Source organism: Panthera uncia, chromosome D4 (assembly GCF_023721935.1).
Source record: "Panthera uncia isolate 11264 chromosome D4, Puncia_PCG_1.0, whole genome shotgun sequence".
Taxonomy (NCBI): Eukaryota; Metazoa; Chordata; class Mammalia; order Carnivora; family Felidae; genus Panthera; species Panthera uncia.
In genome coordinates this window covers 88,776,268-88,800,958 of record NC_064807.1, presented here as the reverse complement: position 1 = coordinate 88,800,958, position 24,691 = coordinate 88,776,268, and the positions used below count along the sequence as shown (strand labels likewise).

The 24,691-nt window shown below is 58.1% G+C and overlaps 1 protein-coding gene across 4 annotated transcripts in view; it reads left to right on the top strand.

Moving 5' to 3' along the window:
• Positions 1-64: 64 nt before the first annotated feature.
• LOC125922945 (collagen alpha-1(V) chain) overlaps positions 65-24,691 on the top strand; it is a 153,312-nt gene continuing 128,685 nt past the window's right edge. For all 4 annotated transcript variants that reach the window (XM_049630926.1, XM_049630918.1, XM_049630909.1 and 1 more), the window contains exon 1: positions 65-612. In XM_049630926.1, coding sequence (XP_049486883.1) covers positions 498-612 — 115 coding nt within the window. In that variant the 5' untranslated portion in view covers positions 65-497. The remainder of the gene's footprint in view (positions 613-24,691) is intronic.

Here is a 24,691-nt window from a genome sequence, read left to right as displayed (position 1 = left end):
GGCCGGCCCGGCCGAGCGCGGCGCCGGGCTCTGATTTGCTGCGGGCGCGGGGGATCGACAGCCGCGGCGGGTGCCTTCCAGGGGGGAGGGAGGGAGGACTAGGGGGGAAAAGAGCACGGCGCCCAAGGCGAGGTCGGCACTCTCCGTCCCCGCGGCTGGCGCAGGACCTCGCTCGAGCGGAGCGCGCACGGGGAGCGGGTCGCGGGGCGGCGGCGGCGAGGAGGCGGCGAGAAGGAGTCGGAGGGGGCGAGGGGGCGAGGAGGCGAGGGCGGCGAGCCGAGCGGGGTCCCGGCCGCCCCGCGGGCCAAGGTCGACCCCCCGCGCGTGGGCGAGCGCGCCAGCCGGCCCCGGCGCGAGGGCCACCGCCACAAAGAGAACGCCGGCGGCTGCTCCCCATGACTTCCTAGAGCGCGCGGTCCCCGCCGAGTCCGCTCCCTCCCGGGCCGCGCCCCGCGCCCCCGTGCGTCCCCGCGCGCCCCGACCCGCGCCCCGCCGGCATGGACGTCCACACCCGCTGGAAAGCGCGCAGCCCGCCGCGCCCGGGCGCCCCGCTGCTGTCCCCACCGCTGCTGCTGCTGCTGCTGCTGTGGGCGCCGCCTCTGAGCCGCGCAGGTAAGGCGCTGGGGCGCGGGGGCGGCTGTCATCCCCGGCCCCCGCCAGCCTCCGGGGCGCTCTCCCCCTTCCCCCCCCCCCCACCGCCACCCACGAGCTCGGGGAACGCGCGGGCCGCCTCTCCGAATGCCAGCCTTGGGGCCCGGGGAGGGAGACGCGCCAGCGCGGTACCCCTGCGCGCCAGAGGGCCGGCCGGGTGGGGCCGCGGCGCGCGCGGAGGAAGGGCCTGGCGCTGGATCAGCGAGAGGGTCTGTCCCCGAGGCCGGCAAACTTTGTCCCGAAACTTAGTATCTCCGTCCCACATCACTCGCGCCGGCAGAACTTCCTCTCCCGAAAACTGGAAAGGGTCGCCCCCTAGAGTCGCAGCCCGTCAATTCCGGCCGGGCTCCTGGGGCGGGGTGGGGGGGGAGACACTGGCCCCTGGCCTGGGAATCCCAGAAGCCGCAGCCCCTCCAGCCCTGCTCCGAATCCCCCCCCCCCCCACCTCCTGACCCCGCGGAGGCAGTTGTTCTTGGGTTTGCCTCCCAGAGATGGGGTTTGCGGGGCAGAGCTGGGAGGTGGTGGTGGTGGTGTCTGGGCAGAGAGGCTCAGATGGTCCACAGATGGGGCCCTTGCCTGCCAGAGGTCTGACTTGGAAGGAGCCCACTCCCCTGGGCGCCTGCCTGGACTCTTGTAGCTCTGACTCCCTCCCACTCAGCTTCCTGATGGGACCGTGGCTTCTAAGCATCACCTTGGTGGTTCCCTGTGGGATGGGTCTTTGCACAGCCTCAGACATCGGAGGTCTCAGAATGTCCCAAGTCCTCACTAACAAGCCTGGAGACGAGGCTCAGAGTTGCTGGTTCGAGGTCAGGGGAATTGGGGGGCACAGCTGGCCAGCTGCTCCACCGCCCGCCCCCTTGTCCCCGCCACTTTGTAATTTGAAGCCATGTGGGAAGAATCACTTTCCACGCTACACTTCCCGATTGAGATACCCTTTCCCTTTATCCTGGCGCGATGGGTGTGTGGTGGGCCAAAGAGAATGAGCAGGAGTCGGGGTGTCCAGCCAACACGACTGGGAGCCGAGGGGTGCCTAGCCCAGCTCTGGGGACTTGCTCTCTCATCCCTGGGCTGCCACCAACGTGCCCAAGGTCCTGGGCTAAATGACTCCCCCCACCCCCACCCCCCCCCGGGGATCAGTTGAAGGCGGGGTCGGGGGGACAACTGTGGCCTCCGGGAAAGTGATCTGGAGTCGGTGGGGGCCCCATGGTGGCCGGGGGCCTTAGCCCCGTCCTGCTCCTCAGATGGGCTTTCCCCAGGAACACAGGACGGAACCCTTCAGGGGAGTCGTCACCCCCAAAAGCCAGGGCCGGGTGCAGGCTGGGGATCACGCCTTTGGCAGTTTTGCAGTGGGCCCCCAGCTCCATTCCCGGGCTCTGTCTGCGCCTGCAGTCCCTGCCCCCTCTCCGACCCCCTCTTTCCCGAGGGCGGCCCCTTGGAAGCAGAAACGTGGCAGAGGGGATGGGGCAGCAGCCTGGCCCCTGGCCCGGGAGTTGCTCATTTGGCTTTTGGTCAGAAAGACCGTTAGAAGCATGTGAAGAAGCCGCTTTCCCGAGCGGGTTTCCCAGACCCGTCCCACCTCCCAGGGCGGGACCCGTCTCGAAGTCATGGGCAGTGCGTGGCCAAGGAGGGCGGCTGTCCACCGCAGATGCGGGCAGGCGGGAGCGGTCCTCCCAGGCGCCTGTCTTTTTCTCCGTTGTGGGATGAGCCAGATGTTTTCCGAGTTTTCTCTGAACATGGCTCTTTTTCCTACCTTCTCCTTGGCCAAGTGTGTGAAGGAATGAAAAGTTAAGATTGCATTTGGGGCCCTTTAACATTGTAACGGGTGGAGGGGAGTATGTGAAATGAAACGTGACCCCAATATTTGGAAATTGAGGTCATCTCCTCGGCCCGTCATTGGTTGAGTCCAGTCACGTGCCTGCTTCTTGCAATAATTTTGTGGGAAGAGTCGTCCAAGCTTTGTGGGACTTGACAGATACGAAACGGTTAAATTTCCTCTGACTCAATCAAGTTGGCTGGAAAGACATCCTTTTCCATCCTTCCCCCTTTCCCTCCTCCCCAGAAGAGAGCAGTCAGTGGGAGGAGTTCAGAGGCCAGGCTGGCTCCCTGGAGCCCTGTCCCTCATCTGGTCCAGATCTCAGTGGCTGGAGGGGCCGGAGCTGTGGTCACTGCCCAGTGGCTTTGACCACCCAGCGGGGGCCCCAGGCAGGAGTTTCTTCGGGTGCAGGGCACGAAGTCCCTTCTCCTGTGATGTTGCTCCAGGGCTGTTCCTGGGGTGCCGGCCAGAGCCTGCCCCGTTACCCCACCCTTCAGATATTTCTGGACAAGCACTGGGGCCACGCCCTAGCCCAGCACAGCTGATGCCCGCCTGCCCCGCCCCTGCCTTCTGGCCGTCTGGCCCTGCCTCCTCCCTGGATCACAGACACTGTTGGCTGGAGCTGAGGGGGTGGGGAGCAGACTGTCCCCCCCTCCTTCCCCCCCCACTTAATAACAGAACAGTTAGAGGGCAGACTAGCGATGATCACCTACACCCTGAGGCACCCTGGGTTTGCATTTAAGGAGCAAAGCAAGGTCCCCCCCCCCCCACCCTAGTCCAGACCGCTGCATGTGTTAATTGCACATCACAACGGATGTGCTGGCATCTGCCTGGCCCTGTGCCCGCATCATGTCACCGGACCCTCCCACAGGCCTGCAAGGTGCGGGAGCCCATGTTCTGGGTCTGTGTGACCTCTTCATCTGGGTGCTGAGTGAGGGTCTCCTTTCTGCTTAGCATGGCCACGCCTTAGCGCCTTTGACTTAAGGGGGGAGGGGGGGATACCTTTTCACTTCACATCCATTTATCAGACCTCCCTGGGGGACGCCTGGTGCCCAGAGCAGCAGATGCAGGGGAAGGGGGTGGTCCTGCCACATGTGCGCCCCCCCTTCACCCTGGGGCGAAGGATGAGTTACCTTTGGCCAACAGTGTTTAGGTCCCAACTTCCTCCATCCCTTATCCCTCCCTCCCTCCCTCCCTCCCTCCTTTTTCACTGGAATGCCTTCAAGAGGAACCAGATTGAAAGCAGTCTGCACTGTCCTGTTCCTTCTCTTTAGTTGGCCTTTCACTCATCTGCATGACCTACCTGGACCCGGAAGGCCTTTGCACCCTGGCCTGGAGGGTTATGGGAGGACGGAGGTGAGCGGGGGCGGGCTCCTCGGTGCAGGAGCCCCAAGTCCTCTGGGCAGCATGTGTGTTTGTTTCACTGTTCATTTTGGTGCCAAGTGTCACTTTAAATCATCTGGGAGGGTTGGCCCCATTGGGGAGATCTGGGGAAACTTCCTGGAGGAGGTGACACCAAACTTGGCCTTTTCCTTCTTCTTCTTCCCCTCCCTTAGCAGGTGCCTTCATCCACCTCTGGCTTTACTCCTGTCCGCCCCTCCTTCTTGGCAGGACATCCCAAACTCTGCTCTGGGGCTGCTTCCCTTGGCTGGAAAGCCCCTCATTAGCTTGGTTGGCAGGGCGCCCCCAGCACCGCTTGTCCAGGGAGGCTGTGCCAGCAGAAGTGGCTGCAGTGACAAAAGAGGGGGTCTCTTGGGGGACGAGTGGAGACCTGGGGGGCTGCCCTAACCCTCTCTGCCCGTGCGCGGGGACCCGTGTGCCAACTGACAGTCTCGGCTCGGGTGGGGCGCCTCTGGCCACGACTTTGGGTTCCTGTGCTGGGGATGGGCAGTTAGATGTGAGGGGAGATGAGCCCCAGGAGCAGTGTGGGCAGCTGGGAGGTCAGTGCCAACTGAGCGTTTGCCTCAGCTTTCCCCTCCGGAAAGTGGGGAGAATTGCTTTGACAGTTGCTCGTGTGGAATGTGCCTGATGCACAGTGAGCCCCCGAGTTACGTAGGACGTTATTCCGCGAGCTCTTCTGGGTGGTATTTCTGCAGAAGGGACAGAGCACAGTTGCCACGATGGGCTTTAAATGTGACTGTTCCCGAAGAAGCGCAGCGGAAGGAGGCTCGGTCATCCCGCTGAGTCAGGGTGGGACCCCGTCTGCGTGGTGGGGACGCTTTCCCACCCGCGTCACCTCCTGGGCTCATGTGGCCAGGCCACGTGTGGCAACATGTGTGGAAATGTGCTACGAGCCCCTTTGAGGGCGGTACACCCGTGTGGGTGTCTGTGTGTGCGTGTGGGAGCAGGTGCGTGTGTGTGATGTGCCCACGCGCGGGGACCCACGTGTCCGTGCGAGTGTCCGTGCGCCTGCACGTGCCTGTGTTTGCGTGGTTTCCCGAGGCTGTCCTGTGTGCCGGGCCTGGTGTGTGTGGGGAGCCGGGGGCCAGGTGACATTTCTCTCCTTGCCGTGAGCCACGCCCGCCCGATGGGCGGTGCTGAGATGAACCGTGGCCGTGGAGCCCGAGGGGGGGGCGTTCGGGGGGGGGGGGGCGCCGGGGCTGCGGGTCCTGCGGCGGGGCCAGCGGGGTCCTGCTGGGCCTGATCATTTGATGACATGTTTTTCCTCACAGGGGGGCAGTGTGACACCAGGGTTTCTCTTTTCCTCCTTATTTTTGTTCCCCCGGATGAGCCACTCCTCTGGTGTCGGCACTTTCTGGCCTGGCTCGGTGGGAGGGGAGCCTGAGGTCCTGAAGGTGGAGCCTGCTCTGGCCCTTCTCATGGGCAGATGTGCCCTTGCTGCGGGCACAGCGTGAGGACTGGGGTGTGGGTGATGCTCGGGGCGGGCGGCTGGAGCTGGCCAGCCTGGGTTTGCTTCCCCGCGGCTCCCCTCCTACCAACCGTGCATTTAGCCTCCCCGTGCCTCAGTTTCCCTTTTTTTTTTTTTTAGAAGGGGGTGATGATCACGTGTCCTGCAGGGGTTTTGGTGAGGGCTCAATGCATAACATGTGCAGAGCGCAGAGTGAGCTCAGTATCCAGTTTGTGTTTCCTGGGCCCTGAGGCGACACGAAGCCGTGTTATGGGGTCTGGTGCCAGGCGCCTGGCCCTGCTCACTGGCCGGCTGTGTGAGTAGCTCCCTGTCTCTCCTGTGGGCAGTGGCGCCCGTGTCCCCCTCCCGGGAGAAACAGGAGAAGAGGTGACACAGGAAATGTCCCCCGGTGAGTGAACGAGACCAGCTCACGAGCCTGTGTGACTGACCGCGATGGCTGGTGCACTGGGAGGGTTTTTTCTGCGGTGGGTGCAGGTGGCGGCTTTGCAGACCCAGACGCTGTTTTTGTGCCGGCCCCGCGGAGGTGGCTGGAGAGCCATTTATGGAATGAATGAACGCCCAGTCGGACGTGAGTGGATGTGCGTGGACGTGTGGTCGTGGGGGTCACACGGTCTGACGCATCACCCCATCAGCTTTGACTCACCCGGTAGTTTTTCTGGCCGATTCCCATCCTAAGTAATAACCCCACATTAGAAGTGAATGTCGCCATTCTTTGGTGACTCAGACCCAAGAGATGGACCCAGTCTGACCCAGTTTCTCCAAAATCTCCTTCTGCGGAGCTCCAGGGGGCACTGCGACGTCTGCGTGCAGGACTCAGAGGGTCCCTTTGTTTTCTGATGCCAGGACCTGTGTTTCATGCCTGGGACTGTCACTCTTCTGGCCTGGTCTTGCCTGCCAGCACTTTGGCAATAGGGGTCCTCATGTCTTCTGTCGTTTTACCGAACGCCACAAATGTGTGCCTGCACCAGGAGTCACTTCCACGTTAAACCTCCCAGCCTGCGTTGTAAAAAGAGCGATCTCACAATGACAGAGAGAGGGCGTTTCAACCCAACTGGAAGGTGGGAAGTAATCGTCTTGCATCCTGCCGAGGGTGACTGAGAGGCGCAGTGGGCAGCTCCGGGGGGCGGTGCTGCCGGGGAGGGGTCCCAGGGAACCGCAGGAGAGGCTGGCCCTTGCCGGGAGTGGCCGCGCTTAGGCCGGAAGTGTTTGCGGACCTCTAACGCGACCTAGGTCTGGGCCGGGCACGGGCGGCAGGTGCAGGCGAGCGTCCCTGCAGCACAGGAACTTCCGGCGCGGTGCGCAAATCGGACTCCAGAACAGGCGATTGTGTCCAGGGAAGTGCGAAGTGGGAGGTAGTGAAACATTGGCCAGCAGGGAGGGAGTGCTATCGACCAATCAGAGAGAGGCACTAGCCAGCCCCCTTGGGGCGCTGGCCAATCAGAGGGAGGTACCTACCAGCTCCACGGGGCGCTGGCCAATCAGAGGCCAGCCTGCTTTGTCAGGCCCCGTGGTTGTTGGGGTCGGACCCTGGGTGAGTTTGCCCTCCTGCTGGTGTAGGACCATCACCGGTGCTGGTGAGATGCCATTCTCAGATCCAGGCGAGGGGGTCTTGGCAGCTTCTGGCTTTTGTTTCTGGCCTTGTGCTTGAAAGCGAGGTCTGCGCCGCCCGCCCACGGTCCCAGGTGGGTAGCCTGGGAGCCTCTGCCTCCGGTCTCCTCCTTACTGATCCTGGGCCGGTCTGTTCCCAGGACACTGCGCCTGGCTGAAGGTCAAGACCTTCCTGGGGAGGACAGGGGGTGGCTGTGCGTCCAGTGGGCCCTTGGTGCCCTGGCCAGCTTGGGTCGGTTCCCGGAACCCGGGTGTGGGGACAGCCGGGAGCCCAGAGCCCCGAGCCCTGCGCAGGGGCAGGCAGTGCAGGGAGCTGAGGGACAAGGAAGGGCCCCCTGGACCTCAGTGTGGTTCAGGGAAGCCAGAGCAATGTTTGTGCCTCTGGGGAAGGTGTTTTCTCACGTCCTCAGGGTGTGCCCAGGCTGCAGTGACCACGATCTCTTTCCTGTTCGGTTTCTTCTCTGCTTTTCCCAGTTCTGTGTTTTCTGGACACAGCGTGAGATGCTTAGGGGAGCCCCGGCATCCTCCGGGGGCTGCTTCTGCCGAGCCAGCTCCCTTGTGGACGCTGCCGTCCTCCTGAGGACAGTGTGGCCCAGCCTCAGCCTGTTTCGTGCAGAGGAGGAAGGGACGGCGTCCCCCGTGCCTCCTGGGCCAGAGAGCGCTCGCGCACCAGAGGGCCAGGGTGGCTGGCGCTTTCTAGGATGGAGGTGCGGGGACAGGATTTCCAAACGGGGTTATTTTCCAGGGACTTATTTTGTTGTTCAGATTTATAGTCTAAATAAGGCCCGTTACGCTCAGTACTGCTGGGAGAGTGGCTGCAGGGAGTGTGTGGGTCCTCCTTGGGCACCCAGTGTGGCGGGGCCGGCTTGGGGGGTGGGCACTGCTGGGTGAGGCGGGCAGGGGGCTCCAGGGGAGACGCTGGGGTCCGCCCGAGAGGGAGAGGGTGGGACAGGCCAGCGCTCTCTCAGGGTCGGCCTCCCTCACCTGAACAGGTAGGCTGTAGGCTTCCGCATAAATGGTGGGGGGGTGCCTACAAGGGGAGCAGGGCCGGGAGGGACGAGGAGGGGGCAGAGGCTCCCCCCTCCCTGCGTCTGCCCCGCATTCTTCCGGGTGGCCCCACCTTCCAGAAGCAGCGATTGGGGGAAACGTCAAAGGTAACACAACTCCCCATAGTCCACACGGGGTCGGGTGCTGTCAGCGGCGGCTAGCCTCGTGCCATCCAGCCCCTACCCCCCCCAACCCCGGTGACTGTGGCACTGGCCCCTGACATCACGTCACGCTCAGCTGGAGACTCTGCCCAGCACGTTCAGCGTGAGTACTTCCCTCTCTGTGACGTGTCCGTGCGGGAGGGAGGATGCACGGATGAGCTCAGAATTCAGGGGCCTGGAGAGGCGGGCCGTGCGGCCGATGGCCACCCTCTCAGTTCCCTCGGGAGCTGGGAGGGCAGGGTGCTCGCGTCTTACCTATCCCGAGTGCCTGGGCTCAGCACGGGTGCCGAGGCACCTCTGAGAACCTCTTTGTGCCTCAGTTTCCCCATCTGTGAAATGGGCGTAGAAGTGGCACCTGTCTCGGAAGACTGTTGGAAGGGCGGGGGGAAGTCACACAGGAATTGCACCGTCACAGTGCCGGCTCTCACAGTTATTATTGCCGCGTGGTAAGTGCAGGGCGTCAGTATACGTGGGTAGATGCAGGGGAGCTCATTCGGGCCGCGGAGCTGGGCCACGGGGGCTCATGAAGGTGCCACGGGAGAGAACTCAGACATCACCCTTCTTGGTGCTCCTTAGGCCCAAGGAAGACGTGGGCTGGGCTCCTGGGCTCTGGACTGTCCACCTGTTCCAGGCCCTGAGTGGGGCACTCCCGAGACAGGAGGACACCGGCAGCGCTGTTCCTGCGTGGCTCCGTGTCCCCGGGGCGCGCAGGCTGCCGCCCAGAGCTGACTGGGGCCAAACAGCAGAGCACGGTGCGCAGGCAGGCGAGGCTCGGTCTGCAGGCTGTGGGTGGGGTCCCCTCCCGGCTGCCCCAGCGCCTGTGCGGCTGTCGCTCAGCTGTAGCACGGCTTCCCCCAACCCTCAGGAATGTCCTCGCCCCAAGGGCTGGTCCCAAGGCTGCAGCTTTGCTGGCGTTTTGCAGAGGGTTGGAGTTCTCCGGGTCTGGGGCCCTGGCTTGCCTGGTGCTTTCTGGGACTGACCGGGAGCCAAGGAGGCGGGCGAGCAGGTCTGGTCTCCTGCGAGGTGGGGCTTTGAGTGGGCTCCACCGGGGATCCCCGAGGACGAGAGCAGACGACGGAGCCCCGGTCTGCACCTCCCCTGGCCCCCGCTCTTCCCGTCCCTCCCGAAGTCCGCCACGTCTTTGGCTTTGAAAGGGAAGTTCAGGGGATGAGTGTGGGAGACACCGATGAGCCAGCACACAGGGCCTAGGACAGCGGCTTCAGGCCGTCCACCTTCTACGGCACTGAATACCAGGGAACTACTGGGGGCCCATTTCCTTGGCCCAGCAGGGCGAGGCCGGGACGGCGGACATGCCCGGGCTCCTGGGGAAGGAATTGGATGTCTTACTGGGAGTCGGTGGTCTGGCCTCTGCCCTCGGGGTTGTTTTGCAGATGAATCAACTCAGAACTAGAGGGCTTGGGGGTTCCTGGGGTCGAAGGCTGCCGAGAAGTGGTGCCCTGGCATCCAGGCCCCGTGTCCCACGGCTGGGAGGGGAGCCCAGCGGTCTTGGGTGTGTACCGTGAGGGGATGGCATTCAACCTCACAGATTCGTCCCGGGACCCGCGGGGCTGGAGGATCTCAGGTCTGTCCAGGGCGGGTTTGGTGGCTGCCATTTGCCAGACACCTCTGGTGGGAGACCTCACGGCAGCACCCACGGTGGAAAGTGCTGGAACCCAGCCTCCAGAGCCTGTGGGTTTCACCCTTATGCCACAAACTGCAGGGCCTTCGAGCTTCCGAAAGCTTCCTTGCTCAATGGAAATAAGCGAAAGTCGCTTCAAGGTGGGGACCCTCTCCGTTTCCCTCATTTCGTTGCCTTCTGATTGTGTCAGTGACACGAGGACCGGCATGGGGAGGGGGGAGCACGCTGGGGGCAGCACAGGCCAGGCCCGAGGTGGGTCTCCCGGCTCGGAACCAGCCGGCCCTTTCCCTCCCTGCAGCGCTGCGGGCCTGTCCCTGTGGACAGGTGCTGGGAGGGCTGCTGTGAGGGGGCTGGAGGGCACATGCTGGCGGGTTCTTACCACCCCCCCAACCCCGAGAGGGCTGGGGACGTGGGGACAGGCCGATTGGCCTGTCCTGCGGGCTGTGGGGGCCCACCCACCATTCTGATGGGCCGGAGGGCAGCTGAGGGACAGTCAGACCCTGGGCTCCACAGGCCTCTCCTTGGGAACAGAGGCGGGAACAGCATGTGACCCAGATGTGACCCAGGTGGGAGGTGTGCTTGCTTGCGAAGTTTCTCTGAAGGCCAAGGGTGAGAGTCTCTAGGACTTTTCTTCCTTCCGTTTCCCGTCTCCTGAGGGCTTCTGTGCATCGTTTTATCCTGATGACATGCTTCCAAGGGAAAAGGTGTCATCTCTATCCCCCAGGCCAGGAGACTGAGGCCCACAGAAACCCCAGTGCTAGTAAGTGTCAGAGTTGGGGCCCTCGATAGTGTTTCCGTTTTGGAACTCCCATGTATCCAGGCCCTGTTTGGGGAGTCGGAGTCCAGAGGGTAGACCTCATAGCCAGGGGAGGGGCTTTCGGCCCCATCGGAGGCATGATCACCGCCTTCTTCTCTGGGGTCTTCATCTAGGTAACAGGCGGCCGACGGGGGAAGTTGGTGAAGCCTGGGGACCACCGTGGGTGACCTCTCTGCCCGCCGTGTGCCTCCCCAGGTCCTGGTTGGTGGCGGGTGCCGGGCCCGAGGGCAGGACGAAGCCAGCCCGGGTCCTGGGCCCCACGGCGCCCTCCTCATACTTCTTAGATGAGGTCTGTGGGATTAGGTCTTGCGCCCTGCGTTCGGCTGCGAGGCCAGTGTTTGTACGAGGGGTGAGCTGCCCTGGTCTGACTCATTCTTTCCATTTAACCGGGAAGGAAAGAGAGGGGGAGAGGATCCTAGCCAGGTAGGTCTTGCCTGTTTAATGTCAGTTGACACACGATGAAAGGGGCATGTGGGGATCTATCTGTGCCAGCCACAGCCAGATGTTGCGAAAGATCAGGGTGGGGTCGCTTTAAGCAGCCTTGCCCCCTGTGGGCAGCGTGGGGGTCGAGCGGTCGATCGGGTGTCCCAAGAGGCAAGCCACTGTGGCCCAGCCATAACCTCTCCTAAGTCAGGGAGGCTGGACCAGCACCTCATCTACATCTTTAAACTGTCAACATTCCAGGAAAGGAAACTAAAAAGCCCCGAGGAAACCGATGCCCCGAGGCCTGATTTCTGGGCCCAGACTTCATCTTATTGGCAAAATGCCTACGAGGGGTCCCAGCAGCCAGGGAGGGTCTGCGGGCTTGCCAGGGACCGGGGATCAAGAGAGTTCTCCTCTTGGTTTGCTCTTAAAATGGATCGTGCCTCCTCGAGCATCGTTCTGCTGCCTCGGAAACTTTGCTGCTTGGGTAACACGGCTGCCCCACCGCACGGGCCAGACCCTTCTACTTGGAAGAGTCAGGGGGTTTCAATTTATTTGAGACCAAGGGGGCATGGTTCTAGGCACCCCTAGGCGTAGGTCCCGTCAAGGGGCACGATTCACCACACGCGGTGTCGGTCGGGGGGGGGGGGGCGCTGTAGGTAGTCGTGTGGGCTTGAACCCAGAGGGCTTCCCAGACCCTGAGGGAAGGATGGGCAGGCGAGAGGGGGCCCGGGCTATCCTGGGGGAGGAGGAGAGTGCCACGCTGGCTGGCAGAGACGGCCGTCCCGGGTGTGGTACCCCTGGAGGGGCCCAGGGAGAGAGGAGGCGGAGGGGTTGGGATTTGGCCGCGCAGGTGTGGAAGAACGTCTCGCCTGGGTGCCCAGCCTGGGGAACGGGGCCCGTGGTTTGCCGGATCGGAGTCTGGGCTCAGGGCTCCCCTGGGTTGTCCTGCCCTGACGTGAATCTGCACTCGGTGACGCTTCACACGGCAGTCGGACCATCCCAGGTCTCTCGAGGGATACCCCAGCAAATGACCAGCTTGTGCAGGGTGTGTGCCTGTGTGTACGTGTGCCCTTAAGCAGGTGTGAGCACTGTTCTTCTGGTGTCTCTGGTCCCAGGGACACGTAGCTGGCTGGTGTGCCCAGCGCCTCCTCTGTGCTGGGGGCTTTCCACCCGGGATCGCTTGCTCCCACCAGGTCCGTATGGTGGGGATCTGTCCAATGACTCAGCTAACGAGGAACAGACCTGAGATTGGAACGTGGCTTTGAGCACCCCAGGCCGCCTCCTCTGGCCAACCCCTTCCCACTTGGTCTTCTGGAAAATTTCCCAGTCGTCACCCAGCTCCTTAGCTGCCAGCTCTCCAGATGACCCTCTCCAGGCCTCCTTTAATTCTGGGATCAATCATCTTACCCCGTAAATCACTTCCAGAATCTCTCTCCTCCCCGTTTTGGAATTCCTTAAATAGGCTCTGCCTGTCCTTCTCCAGGCCTCTGTTTCTTTCCTGAGCCCTTATCTTGAACCACTTCGGTTCTGCGGGACGTGCAGGTGGGTGACGGGGTCGGTCCTGTTGCCTCCGGGACGCTGCCTCCCGCACGGGGACCCCAGGATCGCCCCCGCAACGCTCCGAGCCGCCTCCCCGGGGCGGCTGCTTTTTTTTTCAAAGTTTTTAATTAATTTATTTATTTTTTTTTTGGGACAGAGAGAGACAGAGCATGAACGGGGGAGGGGCAGAGAGAGAGGGAGACACAGAATCGGAAACAGGCTCCAGGCTCCGAGCCATCAGCCCAGAGCCTGACGCGGGGCTCGAACTCACGGACCGCGAGATCGTGAAAGCGGCTGCTTTTGCAGAGCCCGGGCTCACTCCTCTGTCCACCTCTTGGTTCCCATGACCCAGTCCTCCCTGTGCTGAATTCGAGCCCCAGCGAAAGCCCTGGCCTCCAGGCTTGTGCCTTTCTCCATAAACACTGGTGCCTGGTCAATATCTCGGCAAGAAAATAAAGATGAAAACCCTCCGAAGAGGGGTAGTCTGGTCTTTTTCCAGTCACTTGTTAAAATATTTCCTGATCTGATTTCGGCGGTAGTATAAACAGCCCGTGAACGACTGCACCCGGGCAGGGCCCTGAGGCCCGCGCTGTTCGGAGCAGCGGCCCGTCTCTGGGGTATGTCAGGCACCAGGCTCTCGCACATTTTTTCTCTGACGACTCATGCTTGCTCTCTGTCCTGCTGCCCCTTCCTCCCCACTGTGACTTCTCGGCGTCTTGGGAAACTCTGAGCTGGAGGGTTGGCCCAGCGGGGCCCAGCTGCACGGGGTGAGCTCCCTCCCTGAGTGCTCCTGACCTTGCCCAGCGCACAGCTAGGGCCCAGGGCCCGCGGGGATGCCGTGGGGCGGGGGTGAGCACGGAGACGGAGAGCAGGCCCGAGAGAAGGGCTTCCGGGGTCCTTCTCCGCCCCCACGTCCCGTGGCCCCTGGGCCCTCCTGCCTCTTCCGACCCGGGCCCGGCCTCAGCCGTCACTGCTCTGGAAGGAGGGGGCGGTGTGGCAGCTGCCCCGTCGGGATGGGAGGGAGCGGACTCTCCCGGAGCGCTCTGGCCCGGAAACGGCGCCCTGGACCTGGCATCCGTGGCGTCTCCGCTGGGCCGCAGACTCCGCGTCCGAGGCTGTAACCGGACTCCGGGGCTGTGGGCGAGCGTGCGGCTCACCTGCTCTGTGCGCTTGCCCGCTGGGCGGGCACCGTGCGCAGCTTTGCCCAGGGGCTGGTTGAAGGCCGCCGGGCATTTACCGAGCACCAGAGCCTGCACACGGCTGCGCGGCTCAGTTGGATGCAGGGACCCGCCGCCTGGCCCTGGGGCGAGGGGGAGACCCGGGCTGCCGTGGTCAGTGCGTGGCAGGCCCTGGCGTGCCTCGGTCTCAGTCTCAGCAAGGCTCACCTCCCTTGTGCTGCCTCGTCCTGACCCCCCCCCCCCCCGCCCCCTGCAGCCCCGAGAGAGGAAGAGCAGTGCCTGTTGAGTGCTGGGGAGACCAGGGGTCAGAAGCCAGTCTAAGACCCCCGCTGACGGCATGGGCCGGGCCAGGACCGGGCTGGCCCCCGGCCTGTCTGTTTCCGCGTCCCCGTCCACGTCCTTCCCGAGACTTCCCGGCCGTGTGCACGGTGGCTCCGAGGGCATGTTGTGGCCAGGCTGCTGGTGTGCCTGGACTTGGGACTTGGGACTTGGGGGTGAGCTGTGCTGCCCAGGGCGTCCGGGGGACACGGTGTGGACGCTCAGAGGAGGGGCGGGGCCGGGAGGGGCGGGGGGAGCTCCCACCAGGCCAGGTGTTGGGGGGGGCTCTGCAGAGACGCCAGCTGTGTCCCATTGAGGCCATGTCCGGGAGGGAGGGGCGCACCCTCTCCTTAGATGCCTTCCCCTCCTCCTCCTTCTTTAATGGTGTATGTTTTTTAATGAAAGAGGATGCATTTTTGTAACAGTCCTTGTGGAAAGAGAAAAGTATAGAGAAAATAAAACTCACTGGCAATCCCCACACTCAAACTACTGGGTCTGAGCACAGAGAGGAGGGGACTGAGGGAGAGGCGTGGCGGCTGGCCTGGAAATCAGGGTGCAGCCCCGGCCCCGCCCAGCACCCTCCCCTGCAAGGAGAAGGCTGAGGAGTCCCAGCACAAGTCCTGATTTGGACGTTCTCCCCTCACTCTATAAGGACAGCATTCCGTCCTCTGTCACGGCCGCCGTAAAAAGCCTGATTCCCTGACAGCGTCTCCTGTGGTTGGACGTGGGTCGTTTCCATCTCCTGATACTGTAAGGGGCTGTGTTCGTGGGGCACGCTGCCTTGGACTTGACCCGAGCTGCATCTACCCCGGTGGCTCATGCTTCCTCCCTCAGGCTGCTCTCTGGTGGGGAGGAGAGTGTGCTGGGGGCTAGGTGAGCAGCAGACTCCCCCCCCGCCCCACGTGGGCATGAAGGGGGGCTCTGGGTGGCCTTTGCTCTGTGGGTGTTAAGGCACAGCCCCGCAGGAATTCATGGCTTGATAAAGGTGGCCTTCACGTTGGCCGTTGGCCAGGAGCGAAAGGATTAGTCACTGAAATGGGCTGGAAGAGTGAACACACCATCTGGACCCTGCCTTCCTCTTGCATCTAAACGCATTCCAGATGGATCAGAGATGGGAACTGTACAAATGAAATTGCAGAGCTCTCTCCCAGAAGGAATCGTGGGAGACTGGGTGTTACAATCTGGGGGTGGGAACGCCATTCCCAGTACGACAGAAACCCCAGAAGTTGTAAAAGAAAATAAAAGTTTTACTCCATAAGCGTCAAGAGTTCCAAAACAAAACCCGAAACAACCAATCAGAAAGAAAGAAAGAAAGACTGAAAGAAAGAAAGAAAGGAAAGGAAGGAAGGCAGAAAGAAAGACAGAAAGAAAGAAAGAAAGAAAGAAGAAGGAAGGAAGGGAGAAAGAAAGAAAGAAAGAAAGAAAGAAGAAGGAAGGAAGGAAGACAGAAAGAAGAAGGAAGAAAGACAAAAAGAAAGAGAAAAAGAAAGAAAGAAAAAGGAAGGAAGGAAGAAAGAAGAAGGAAGAAAGACAGAAAGAAAGAAGAAGGAAGGAAGACAAAGAAGAAGGAAGGAAGAAAGAAAAGGAAGGAAGAAAAGAAAGGAAAGAAAGAAAGAAAGAAAGAAAGAAAGAAAGAAAAAGAAAGGGAGGGAGGAAGAAAGAAAGAAAGAAAGAAAGAAAGAAAGAAAGAAAAAGAAAGGAAGGAAGAAAAACAGAAAGAAAGGAAGAAAAAGGAAGGAAGAAGGAAGGAAGAAAGAAAGAAAGAGAAAGAAAAAGGAAGGAAGGGAGAAAGAAAGAAAGGAAGACAGAAAGAAAGAAAGGAAAAAGGAAGGAAGGAAAAAGACAGAAAGAAAGGAAGAAAGAAGAAGGAAGGAAGGAAGAAAGACAAAAGAAAGGAAGGAAGAAGGAAGGAAGAAAGACAGAAAGAAAGAGAAAGAAAAAGGAAGGAAGGGAGAAAGAAAGAAAGAAAGGAAGACAGAAAGAAAGGAAAAAGGAAGGAAGGAAAAAGAAAGGAAGAAAGGAAGGAAGGAAGAAAGACAAAAGAGAAGAAGGAAGGAAGACAAAGAAAGAAGGAAGACAGAAAGAAGGAAGACAAAAAGAAAGACAGAAAGAAAAAGGAAGGAGGAAAGAAAGAGACAAAGAAAGAAAGAAAAAAGGAAGGAAGAAAGAAGAAGGAAGAAAAAAAGAAAAAAAGAAAGGAAGCCAGAAAAAGAAAGTGGAACGTGAGCGTGTGTCACAGAGAAGGGGTTGATCTGCTGTATACTTACAACTCCTGTAAGTCAGTAAGAAGAGGCCAGAACCACCCCTCCCTCCTCCAGAAAAGGAGACGCAGAAAAGACCCGAAGAGTTCTTAGGAAGGAAGATACGGATAGTCTTTAAACGCACGAGCGGATGCTGGCTCCCTGGCAAGGAATGCAGGTGAGACCCCGGGGGACACGCTCCCCGCTGGGCAGGCGGACGAGGAACCAACACAGACAGCACACACGTCGGCTCCAGGGAGGGAGGCGAAGCGGGTGCCCTCGCACGCTGTCTGTCCACGCCAGGCGGTCGCGGTATCTGTCAGAACACGAAAACCGCCTGGCAACTTCCGCGGGTCTTGGCTTTTTCCCCGTTGATACGCGAACGTACGCAGACACCTGTAGCGGGCCGGCGGGGTGGCACTGGCTGGCAGGGCAGAGGACTGAGGTGGCCCGTTCCCGTCGCCAGAGCCGCGTAGACCGGAACGTTCTGCAGCCACGGCACGGAACACAGCGCGGCAAGGAGGAGGGCCGGGCTTTCCTGCCTTCCTATTTCCTGCAATCGATTGGTCTCCCGGGTCTGAGTCTGTCACCATCAAAGGGAAAAACACATCCGTGGGCTTGCGTGCCCATGGGTGATGAGGACAGAGGCACAGACGTGGGGACCCGTGGTTTTCGCTCGAGTGGAGGGCTGGGTGCAGCCCTGTCAGCATCTCGTGAGTCGGGGGAGGGCTCATTGGAGCACGTGGGTGGCGGCAAGGTGGGCAGGTGTGTGGCTAATGGAGACGGGGGACAAGGAGGTGTGGGCTGGCCGCTCCGGGAGGAGCCGCGGGCCTTTCCTGCTGGCAGGCGGCTGCTTTGGGCCCCAATGGCTTAGTCAATTGAAAAAGTTGTGGTTAAAAAGAAGGGGAGGGGCCCGGGGGGCTCAGGCGGTTGAGCATCCGGACTTCGGCTCAGGCCACGATCTCACAGCTCGTGAGTTCGAGCCCCGCGTCGGGCCCTGGGCTGACAGCTCGGAGCCCGGAGCCTGCTCCGATTCTGTGTCTCCCTCTGTCTCTGCTCCTCCCCTGCTCGTGCTCTGTCTCTCTCGCTCTCAAAAATAAATTGAGAAAAAAGGGGGGGGGGGAGTGAAAAAGAGACAGAAATGAGCAGTTCGGGAAGGGACTCTTACCAGATAGATGGCTGTGCATGTGACAGTCGGTGATCTTTTGACAAGAGGAGCACACACGCATAGATCTGTGGAACCGAAACTGTCCTCCGTGACCGCCATGCACTCATTGTGCAGGTGGGGAAACACGCAGCGGGTTGGGGGCAGAGCTCCAGAGACATCGTCTGCTTTAATCCTCGGAAGTAGGTGCTGGCAGTGTGTTCACTTCACAAACGTGCCAACGTGCCAACGTGCCAGCACCGCGCGGCTGAGAGCGGGGTCTGAGATTTGGCCCCGTTCCTGTGGGAACCGCACGGCACGTGGAGGGCCGCACACCCGCCTGGGGACCGAAGGCTCGCGCATCTTACCTTCTGTGTGGGTGGCAGCGTTCAGGCTGTGAATGGCACCTGCCCCGCCCTCCAAAAACCAGCTGGGACATGAGGCTTTGAGGGTCCTTCATCTGGTGAGTTGGGGGAGGGGCATTGTGACGTCAAATGACAGCGGAGTCCCCTCTGCCCTGGAAGAGCTGACATCCCCACTTGTCCCTTAGGGCCCTTTGTGTCCTGTTTCCACAAGGTCACTGCTGGGAGGTAAACTTTGGCCCCCAAACTTGAGCCACTCTTATTCCCACCGGGGAGGTGGTCTGTTCTGGCAGAACACAGAACTGTGGGGGAAGGAGCTGAGACCCCTTCATTTGCTTGCCCATCGTGAGAGTGTTATGGGCGTGCCAGGCTCATGGGCAACTCACAGGAATGTGCGACCGGTCTGTTTGGCCAAACCATGGCGGAGTGCCATCTTGGGGGCCGAAATGGTTCGGCATCCATTTCACTGGTTTAATCTAATACTCGAAGAGTGAGCACAGAGGAGGGCCACCGGTCCCCCGCGTGGGGCCTAGGGATACCTTTCCAGAGGTGACACCTCTAAGCTGAGGTCCACAAGATGAGTGGGGATTCGCCACGAGTGGCGGTTGGGGCAGCAGGAAGATTCCAACTATAGGGAATGGGATGTGCAAACCCCTTGATGCTGTGTGACCTTGGCCTTTGAATTCGGAGTTAGTGTGACTGAAGCATAGTATGAGTAGAGTGGCAGAGAAGAATGTCAAGAGATGAGGCTTTCGTGCCTTTAATTGAGTTTTCATCGGCAAGGGCATATTGCTGTCTTTATTCACTGATCCATCCATCCACCTACCCAGTGTACCCACTCACCCGTCTGTCCATTGCTTATCCATACCGTTCACCCACCTGCTCATCCATCCGTGCATCCAGACCAGCAACCCATTCCATACCCACCCATCCATCCAGACCATCAACCCATACCAGCCATCCATGCATCCATCTATCCAGACCATCAACCCATTCCACCACCCACCATCCATCCAGACCATCAACCTATTCCACCACTGACCATCTATCCAGACCATCAACCCATTCCAGCCATCCATCCATTTTTCCACACCATCAACCCATTCCATCCATCCATCCATCCATCCATCCCATCAACTCATTCCACCACCGACCATCTATCCAGACCATGAACCCATTCCACCACCCATCATCCATCCAGACCATCAACCCATTCCACACCCACCCACCCATCCAGACCATCATCCCATTCCACCACCCACCATCCATCCAGACCGTCAACCCATTCCAGCCATCCATGCATCCATCTATCCAGACCATCAACCCATTCCACCACCCACCATCCATCCAGACCATCAACCCATTCCCCCACTGACCATCTATCCAGACCATCAACCCATTCCACCACCCACCATCCATCTAGACCATCAACCCATTCCCCCACTGACCATCTATCCAGACCATCAACCCATTCCACCACCCACCATCCATCTAGACCATCAACCCATTTCACTACCCACTATGCATCCAGACCATCAACCCATTCCAGCCTTCCATGTATCCATCTATCCAGACCATCAACCCATCTACCCAGACCATCAGCCCATTCTACACCCATCATCCATCCAGACCATCAACCCATTCCACCACCCACCCATCCATCCAGACCATAAATCCATCCACCCACCCATGAATCTGGACCATGAATCCACCCCTGACCTCCATCCCCTCTTCTGTCATGGCACTGTGCTGCCCCATCCACCACACCACGGCCCGCTCTAGTGTCAGGGTGGTATGACCACGCAGACGTCCACTTTGAGGGTCCCTGAGGGCAAGGAAAGACTGACTCACTTGAGCTTCTGAGTGCTTACTTAGCACAGTACCAGGCACAACTGGAGTCTCAGGCTGTGTGCATTGACTTGAATTGAGAGACAGGATGCTTCTGGCTGTAACAGCAGCTGGCAGAGCAGCCAGGATAGTGATGAGGAGCTGACCGTGTCTTAGGAGTTAGTGGGGGCAGGGACTGGCTCTGGAGTAGCTGGGGGTGTGGAAGGAATAGGGGCTCTCAGCAGAGGCGGGACATGGACGGGGGGCGAGAAGGAAGGAAAGCCGTGTAATTGACAGTAAAATGTCAGAGAAACATCATCTAGGGAACAGGGAAGTGGCGAGTCAGTGTTTCAGGATCTTTGGTTATAGATTCAGAGGTTCTACTAATTCCGCAAATAGTCTTGTTAACTGTTCTTGGCTATGAGACATAGCATACTTACTACAACAAATTGGGAAAATACGAAACTTGCTTTTACTTTTCCATTCTGTCTTAGGGTGTGCGGATTGCTATAACAGAACACCACCAACTGGGTGGCTTATAAACCACAGGAGTTTATTCCCTCCGGTTCTGGAGGGTGGGAAGGTCTAAGGTCAAGAGTCGGCGTGATTGGGGGAGGACCCTTCTTCCACTGTGTCCTCGCACACTGGCAGGGGTGAGGAAGCTCTTTGGAGCCACCATCGTTGGGGCTGACGATTTCACTATATGAGTGCTGGGGGGACACAGGCATTCAGTAGCCCCGTCCTCACGCTTTCCCCTTTTCCTGGCTGAGCTCGGGTAGAAACAGTATGGCGCCTGCCTTGGTCGTTACGCTGTAAATATCGCCACGGCTGCTGGTCATGTACTATATACGCCCGCACTGGGGTTTATGTCTCTGTTGCTCTAGTGCTGGACTTGGGTCACTTCCAATTGTTCGCTTTATACATAACACCTGGATGAACATCTTTCTGGTAAATCCTTTCTGCCTCTCTTATTATTTCCTTGGGGTGGATTCCTAGACGCTGACTCACTGCATCAGAGCACAGGAACGTTTTAAAGCCCTTTTGTTGCAGATGACATTCCAGCCAACGGCAGGCATTTGTCGCCTGAGCCGCTGCACCCTGGGCAGCATTATCCCCGGGTACCCACCCCCTGGGGGGCCCGTGGGATAGACCTGGGCTACCCACCTGCTGGAGGCCGGTCGCTGCCTCCTTGCTGCTCCTGGGAGGCAGTGGGGGGCTGTCGTGTAATGCTCGGGACCTGGCTGGGCTGCCTGGGCATTGGGGCTTCAGTTTCCTCATCTGGAGAACAGAGTGGTACTTCCTACCCCACGGTGTTACCGTCAAAAGTGGGTTATTGATAACAGTTATGACTCACACGCATCCAGAGCTCCTCCCATTTAGTCAGAAAACGTAAGGGAATCTTCTGGAACCGAATGGGCAGTCAGTAGTTGCTCACTGTCACCCCTCTGCTCCCCTTCCTCTCTTGGGTCGTCTGTGCTGTGTCCCTGCCGTGGCCCGCGGAGTAGACGGTGATACCAGGTCCTGCTGCTGGCAGGATCTTCTCCCCGCCAGGCGGTCACGTGGGATGAGCGTGGTCGGGGCGTGCGCTGGGGCACTGGGGAGGGGGGCGGGCTGGAAGTGGTGTCTGGGGCGTCCCGGGCTGGCCTGGGCGGGGAAGGGCCAAGGCATGAAAGGAAGGGCGCGATTTCATTCGGACAGCAGCCTGGTGTGGGGCTGCGGGATGGGTTCTTGCCAATGATCCGTCCAGCCTTGCAGGGCTCCACGTAGCCCTGCCCGCTCTGCACCAGGGTCTGGAGGTGCCGACCGAGCCTGGGGACCCGGAGCGCAACTCTCATCCCTGGGGGAGGGGGGGCTCGGAACCCCAGTTCATCAGCACACGGAGCGTGGGCCCAGGGTGTTCCGTGGGACTGGTGGCCAGACTGGGGCATGACCGTGGTGCAGACCAGCTCTGAGTTCTGCCGCCACTTTGTGGCGCCTCCTTCGAGGGAGTTGATACAGTTTTGCGCCGTTAAGTGCTCATTTTGCGTCCCTGTGGCTGGTTTTGAGTCATCGTCAGAGCGTTCTAAAGACTTGCTTGGCTCTAGTAATTGAAAAATGCCTTCTGGTCCTGAGGGAAGTCACGTAACGCATCCCTCCAAAGGTCAGAGTGACCCAGTACAATACTCTTTTCCTTGGATCGCATAAGCCAACAACATGATTTCAGCGCTGAGAAAGATCTACTAGCAACAGAACTCCACCGGGATCCTTCCGCGGCCCGCGCTCCGAGAGCCGTTCCATCTGGGCCGCGTGAGGAGCATTCGGGCGGGTGTGCAGGGCTCACTCGCACAGACAGTGACTTCGATTTGTAACAGGAAATAGTTCTCTTACCTTCATTTGTCACGTTGTTTGCTTTGTGACATTTAATAGGTGTTACACCACCTCCAAGGGCTCATTTTCTTCCATTTCTAAAGTTGTCTCTTCCGACGAGGATTTCAGGGCAAACGCCAGCTGATGTCAGTGTAGAAAACCGGTGAGCCAGCAGATACATTTGCCTTTTGTCCACATTTCAGTCCGGAAGGGCAGGGGTAAGCTGGACCCGGGCCTTAGCAAAGGGGGGGGCCGTGAGGATGCGTGGCGTCGGGTGGCTCATTCCAAATGCAGACTCTGGGGAATGTTCCTGAGAAGTGCAAACACAGTTTTGCTTTATAAAGTTAAAAATTACCCACCACTGGGACGCCTGGGTGGTTCAGTTGGTTAAGCGTCCGACTTTGGCTCAGGTCATGATCTTGTGGTTCATGGCTTCGAGCCCCGTGTCGGACTCTGTGCTGACAGCTCGGAGCCTGGAGTCTGCTTTGGATTCTGTGTCTCCCTCTCTCTCTGCCTCCCCCCCCCCCTTCTCTCTTTCTCTCTCAAAAGTAAATAAACATTGAAAAAAAATAAACAAGTATCTTAGTTCATATATCCTTCTATACTGTTGTCTTTACATAAAAAAAAATTGTCCACCATGAAGGCAAAGGTGAAAAGATCTGTGACTGACCTGCGGGTTTACTTTTAGCTGGACATGAAGAGAGGACAGTTACTTTATCATAATGCCATTTCCTGTTGGACATTAATTGGCATTTATTATTCTGTTGATGTGTTATAAAAACAATACACACCCATCACAGAAACATTAAAAGCTACTGAACAGTACGAAGAAGAAAATAAAAATGAACCTTAATCCCTTCCTTGTTTAAACCATGATCCTGGTGATAGTTTCTATTCAGTGAAGCCAAATAAATTACCAGCTGAACATTTTGATGTGTTTATTTTCCAGTATTTGTTCCATGCCTGCATTTACAAAATTGGGATTACAGGCCACTTTGTAATAGTCTTAAAATATGAGTGAATCTCAATAAATGAGGAGTAAAAGGAAATTCCCTCAATCTGATACAGGACATCGATGTAAAATCTACTGCTGAGTTCTTTCCCCCCCTGGGATCAGGGACAAGGCAAGGACATCTGCTCCCACCATGCCTAGTCAACATTGCATGGCAAGCCTTAGACAGTGGAAGAAGGCGAGAAAAGGGAATAAAGCATGTGAACTGGAAAGGAAGAAGTGAAATTGTCTTATTTCCAGACCACATGATTATTGGTGTTAAAAATTCTGAGGACTTCACAAAAAAGCTTCTAGAAGTAATAAATAAGTTTAGCATGGTCACAGGAGTCAAAGTCAATTCAAAAAGTCACTTGTATTTCTAGAGAGTAGAGGTGGACAATTGGAAATAGAAATTTAAGCAGCCATTGCAGTAGCATCAACGATATGAAATGTTTAGAGACATATTTGACAAGATACTTGTGCACTGAACATTGTAAAGCATTGCTTCGAGGTCTTAAAGGAGGTCTCAAGAATTGGAGAGGTATACCATGTTCATGGACAAGAGGATGTAATATTTCGAAGGTGTCATTTTCACCCAAAACCGACCTCCAGATTCAGTGCAATGTCAGTTAAAATCCCAGCAGACATTTTCAAAAATAGACATTGATAACACGATCCTGAAATTTGTGTGGAAGGGCAAAGGACCTGAAAGAATGAAGAGAATGTTGAAAAAGAAGAATGCAGAGGGCTCCTTCTGTATGATTTTAGGACTTACTCTAAAGCTACCACGATCAAAGCATTCTGGTGTTGACATAAAGACATGTAGACCAAGGGAATGGAAGAGAGTCAATAAATAGTCTTGCTCATATGTGATCAGTTAATTTTTGACAATGATGCTAAAGTATTTCACTGGCAAGAGGGTAGTCTTTATCTACAAGTGGTCCTGGAACAGCTAGACATCTGTTTGCAAGCAAACAAACAAACTTGGACCCTTATTTCAAATCATATATAAAAGTTAGGATGGATCATAGGCATACACGTAAGATTTAAAACTGTAAAGAATCAACGAGAAAGAAAACCCTTTGTTTAAATCTTGATTAGGCAAAAATGCTCAGAAAGCACACACAAAGTACGATCTGTAAAAAAATCGACAGGTTGGACTGGATCAGATTAAAGCTTCTGCTCTGAAAAGAACCTGTTACGAAAATGGGAAGGTGAAGCCACAGATTGGAGCAAAATGCCTGCAAATAACACACTTACATCTAGAGGAGAGAAAGGAATGTTGTAGCTCAACTGCGAGAAGATAGACGGCCCCATTTGAAACTGGGCAGAAGGCGGGCGCAGACATCTCATCAGAAAAGATGGAAGAATGGCCCATTTGCAAATGGAAAGATGCTTAACAGCTGCGGTCGTCCGGGAGCTGCAGACTAAAGCCAAAAGCAGGTACCAGGGCGGCGACGATGTGGGGAAAGTGCCGTCCGGGGCCGGCCGGACTACGAGCTGGGGCCATCCACTTGGGAAGACGGTTTGGCAGGTTTTTATAAAGCCCATCATGCTTAGCAGGGGACCCGGCAATTCCGCTGGGACGTGTTTACCCAAGAGACGTGAACGTATGACGTCCGTGGAAAGACACGTGTGAATGTTCACCTGCTGCCTCATTACCCCCCAAACTGGGAACAACCCAAGCACCCGTCAGCAGGGGGATGGCTGAACAA